Source organism: Mesitornis unicolor, unplaced genomic scaffold (genome assembly GCF_000695765.1).
Source record: "Mesitornis unicolor isolate BGI_N332 unplaced genomic scaffold, ASM69576v1 scaffold29982, whole genome shotgun sequence".
NCBI classification, from domain to species: Eukaryota; Metazoa; Chordata; class Aves; order Mesitornithiformes; family Mesitornithidae; genus Mesitornis; species Mesitornis unicolor.
The window spans coordinates 13,948-18,240 of record NW_010171695.1 but is presented as its reverse complement, the minus strand read 5'-3'; the positions used below and the strand labels follow the sequence as shown (position 1 = coordinate 18,240).

The 4,293-nt window shown below is 45.7% G+C and overlaps 2 protein-coding genes across 2 annotated transcripts in view; both read right to left on the bottom strand.

The window, feature by feature from the left end:
- Positions 1-2,715, bottom strand: part of AP1M1 (adaptor-related protein complex 1, mu 1 subunit) — a gene marked incomplete at its 3' end in the record, with an annotated part of 4,230 nt that extends 1,515 nt beyond the window's left edge. Inside the window, exons 1-6 of the mRNA XM_010180115.1 lie at positions 2,651-2,715; positions 1,871-2,027; positions 1,428-1,495; positions 722-852; positions 441-588; positions 1-72 (exon numbers count right to left, since the gene is read on the bottom strand). The exon at positions 1-72 is cut by the window's left edge and continues 73 nt beyond it. Of these exons, the coding sequence (XP_010178417.1) occupies positions 1-72; positions 441-588; positions 722-852; positions 1,428-1,495; positions 1,871-2,027; positions 2,651-2,692 (618 nt within the window). The remainder of the gene's footprint in view (positions 73-440; positions 589-721; positions 853-1,427; positions 1,496-1,870; positions 2,028-2,650) is intronic.
- Positions 2,716-3,663: 948 nt separating this feature from the next.
- The window catches only part of FAM32A (family with sequence similarity 32, member A), a 1,807-nt gene continuing 1,177 nt past the window's right edge, over positions 3,664-4,293 (bottom strand). Inside the window, exons 2-4 of the mRNA XM_010180114.1 lie at positions 4,130-4,268; positions 3,938-3,991; positions 3,664-3,732 (exon numbers count right to left, since the gene is read on the bottom strand). Of these exons, the coding sequence (XP_010178416.1) occupies positions 3,664-3,732; positions 3,938-3,991; positions 4,130-4,268 (262 nt within the window). The remainder of the gene's footprint in view (positions 3,733-3,937; positions 3,992-4,129; positions 4,269-4,293) is intronic.

Genomic DNA, 4,293 nt, shown 5'->3' with positions numbered 1-4,293 from the left:
TCCTGACAGAAAGACTCGCATTTTAATGGATCCAACTATCTCACTCCGTAATACATTTCCGTTGGCACTGACCTGAACAAAAACAAAGGTAAGATTGCTCTGATGTGATATGTCTCGACATCAAACAATATTGCCACCACATCCCCATGTCCCAGGTTTTTTCGGGTATCTTTCTCCTGAGAAATCAATCAAGCAGTGTAGAATTACACCAGGGAGGCGATGGGCATAGGCAGAGCAGGAAAGAGAGTATCAGAAGTTAATTTACATCCAAGTAAAGCATTATTTGTCTACTCGATGTCCTTATGAGTACTCCGTCATAAGGACTGACGTTGTTTGGAGCATCACAGGACTCTGGCCACAGTCAGACTTTTTGTTTCCAGACAGTAAGTCCTTTTCAACACTTCCTATTACAATTCTAATTAAAAGTTAAAGGTACCCACCAAAAGGTTAACAGACTCTATAACATCCAGGAACACCTCATTTTTCCTGTATTTGATCCCTTCTGATCTCCACGAAACGGCATTTGTAACAGTGGCAGGTGGACGTGGAGCTCCAGTTTCAAGTTTGTGACCTTCCTGAGTGATGTACCTTCACAGCCACAGAGTTGGCATGAAAAAACGAAAATTAATTTTATTGATAATTAGAGCAAGCCAAAGCATTTGTTTGCATACAGAAGAATGCTCAAAGTCTGTCACTGTAAGTGATGCAGACTTATACTTACTCTTGCAAAATTTTACTATCAGTGGTTTGTGGATAACCAAAATCCATAAGCTCGTCTAACAACTCATAAATAATAACAAAATTATCCCTAATGCTCTCTTCTTCCAACTCCTTGAAATACTCAGAAAAAACCTGAAAGAAAACAACAGGAGGAAGGGGAAGGAGGACATTAACTCAGGAACTATAGCACATTCAGAATGTATTCTTGCATCTAAAATAATAATTCAGAAAAAGCCCCAAACCAAATCTCATAGCTCACAAAGAACATTCTGTTCAGAAGATCAGCCTCAAGAAACTCATAAAACTCTTAAAAAAAGAGAGCTACAGAATCCTAAAACCAACTCTGAGCATTATGAAAAATATTTCTTCCAGGGTAACTATTTTTCATGCCAGGTGCAGATTAACCAAGCACAGAATCTACACAATACACCACTACTCATGCATCAAGTTCACATTTCTCCTCTGTGCTCTCAGGTCTTGTCCAACTACTTACAGCGTTGTGTCCCCTCCTCTGCCTACTCAGCTACAAAATATCAATTCCGTTAGTAGTGGTTAGGAAGAGAGTTCTATAAAATAATCAAATATAAAGTAAAAATGCTATCACCAGAGTTCTTTAAAACTGCAAAAGCTCTCTTTGCATCTATTTAGATCAGATTTAGATTGAACTGAAAAGGACACGGAGGTTACTTTTCAAATTTCATACTCACCTGAACTACTTTATATAAAAACGAAAACACCAGTGATACACAAGCATTTTTCTTAGAAGTTGCAACAACTGATAGAAGATGTTCAGGAAAATGCATTGAAAGTTACTACTAAAAAAAAATGTTTACTAAGCGCCTTTTTAAAAGCCTTTGAGGCGACTGGTGTTGGCCAAAAAAGAGTTAGTTAATTAGCAGTACTTCTGGCCTAACGAGATATGAAGAGAAACATTCAGGAAATTTATTAGAGTAGCGTAAAATTAATATAAATGCTTTTCTGTACCCCATACTGCTGGTATATGTTACACTCCATAAAGCATAAACCAACTTTATTTAATAAAGCTTCCTTATGTCACTTCACTCATTTTCTATTTTGCATTTAGACACAGACAACGAAAATTATACAGCAGCACCCAGCACATGCGAGCTCTCTGCAGTGTAAAGGATACGATATAAGTTGTTATGTTTAATCCACATAAAACGAACTCCTCCATGGGCTAGAATAGGAGAAAGTGTCCCCTCTTCTTCCTTTTCCATAAGGATTGGCATAAAATGCTCCACCTCGGACATGTCCACATCTCCGCGGTAATTCCGACAGATGAGGACCTATAGAGAGAGCAACAAAATCCTTGTATTTGTTCCTCTTTCATGAGATGATGCCATCACGCAAGCCCAACACACAAGGTATCTGAAAGACCTCTTTAAATAACTTCTAAAAAGTCACCAAGCTTCACTCTATCAATGCAAGTCACAATGCCAAAATACTTTGCTGATTACAATGCAAACCCTAATCTTTCATTGCAAAGTCATGTATTAATATTTTCTCGATTTAATCTTCACCTATTGCTGCACACGCCCTAATAACACTTTTAAGATGGGAAAACATGAAACTCCTCTGAGACAAACTACCTCCAATTAGGGTAGAGATTAATTAGCCCAGGTAGGATGCCCAAAGGCCCTGCTCCCAGCAGCCACCTCCCTTAGCAACTGCAACCGCGGGGCGCAGACCCAGGCCACGGCTGCCCGGTCACAGCCCGGCCCCGCAGCGCCAGGTAAAACCGGGGCTGGCAGCACGGAGCGGTCGGGAAGGAGAAAGCTGTTCCCGCAGACCCCACCGAGGCCAGCAGACCCCCACCGACCCGGGGCCCCTCACAGACCAGAGCGTGGCGGGGGGAGGTAGACCCGCCCTCCTCAGGCCCGCTGAGTCCCCCCCGCGCCCCAGGCCTCACCTTCCCCTTCAGGTCCAGCACGTAGACGGCGCTGGCCGACATCGCCCCTCCGCCCCTTCCCGCCCGGGCCGCCGTCTCGCCGGGCCGCACACACACCGACTTCCGCTTCCGGTACTGCCACTTCCGGCAGGAACTGACGGAACGAGAACCGACCGACTGCTGCGCAGAGGGTTCCGCTCGGGGCTCTGCCGCGGCAGCGAAAGAACATCTTGACTACCGAGTGCGCACGTTAAATAGTCCCGGGGACTTTTTCCCCGCTGGGAATTGGTCCCACAGCGCGGGCAAGCGGGGTCGGGGTCGTAGCCGCAGCCTTACAGGGGTGGGCAGGCTGAGGGGGAGCATCTCGGGCCCACCCAGCGACAGCAAAGAGGGAATATTTGGGGTTAAGAACAATATTCGGGCTTAAGAGACACGTTAGGATTTTAAACATGGAGCTCCACATCACCTCTCAAAGGGAGCAAGAATTGTAAAGGCTGGCAAGGCGCTTCAAACACTTCCCACACAAACTGTGCGCTGCCCCTGATGTTCCAGGCAAGTCTCCACCAAGACGAAGGATGAAAGCAGCTTTTTAATAAAAGGTTATATTGAAGTTACAAGTGACAGCAGACCCCTCCCACCTCTGAAAACTCTAGAAAGAAATGACACAAATTCTATCACTTACAAGAGCTTTTGCTATGTGACACTGTAAGACTCTTCACTTCCAAAAAGGAGAACTGGGAGTACCAAACAAACAAACATTTTCCAGCAACTTATTTTGACCTTAATCTCACTTTGAGCCCTAGAAATAGCCCTCTGCACCTACACAAATCGGAGCTCACAGGCCAAGAATAGACTGTTCAATATTTGGTTTTTAAAAAAACAAAGCAATAAAATAAGACAGTGTAAAGTCATAAAGGTTCAGAAAATATATTAAAGATTAAATATGGAGAATACAGAGATATACACGGCATGCCTGTTCAATACAAAACAAACAAAACACAGCCCCTGATGCAGAGCCTTGGGAAGCAGCCTGTTCACTTTGTCCAGCTGACTTTAGGAATGTCGTAATGCTCAGTCAGGGTATCCAAGTGCCTGTTGAAGTCCTACGGGAGAGAAAGAGAAAGAATACCTTTAATGGTTGGCACTGACATCACCACCGTTGAACCACAAGACCCTCTGTCGTCGTCCCCCCCCTTTTTTTTTCCCCCCTTCCGTGCTTCACAAAGGCGAAAGGATTCCTCCAGTCGGACGAGCCTCTGTGGTGACAAATACACACCGGCCTGAGTGATTCGGGATAATTTAGCTTACCTCCACTCGCTGCTTATGGGTTTTAGACGCTTTCTTCAGGATCCTCTCCATTTGCTGGAGAAAGACACAAGAGGGACCAGTTACTCCCAGCACTCGTAGCCTCTCAGGGGCTGCAATCTGAAGGGTCGACTAGGGCTTTTAAATCCCCACCCGGCCCCCAGATGGGGCCTGGCCCAGGCAGAGCAGCCCTACCCGCTTCTCCTGCATCTTCTCGTAGGCCCCTTGCGCCGGGGTCCGCTTGTCCAGGCCGCGCTTCTTCTCCTCCTCCTGCTTCTTGCTGCTCACGATCTGCTCCAGGATCTGAGCCTTGTCCTTCGCCTTCTTCTTCTTCCTGCGGGCAGCGGGCGGTCAGCGCC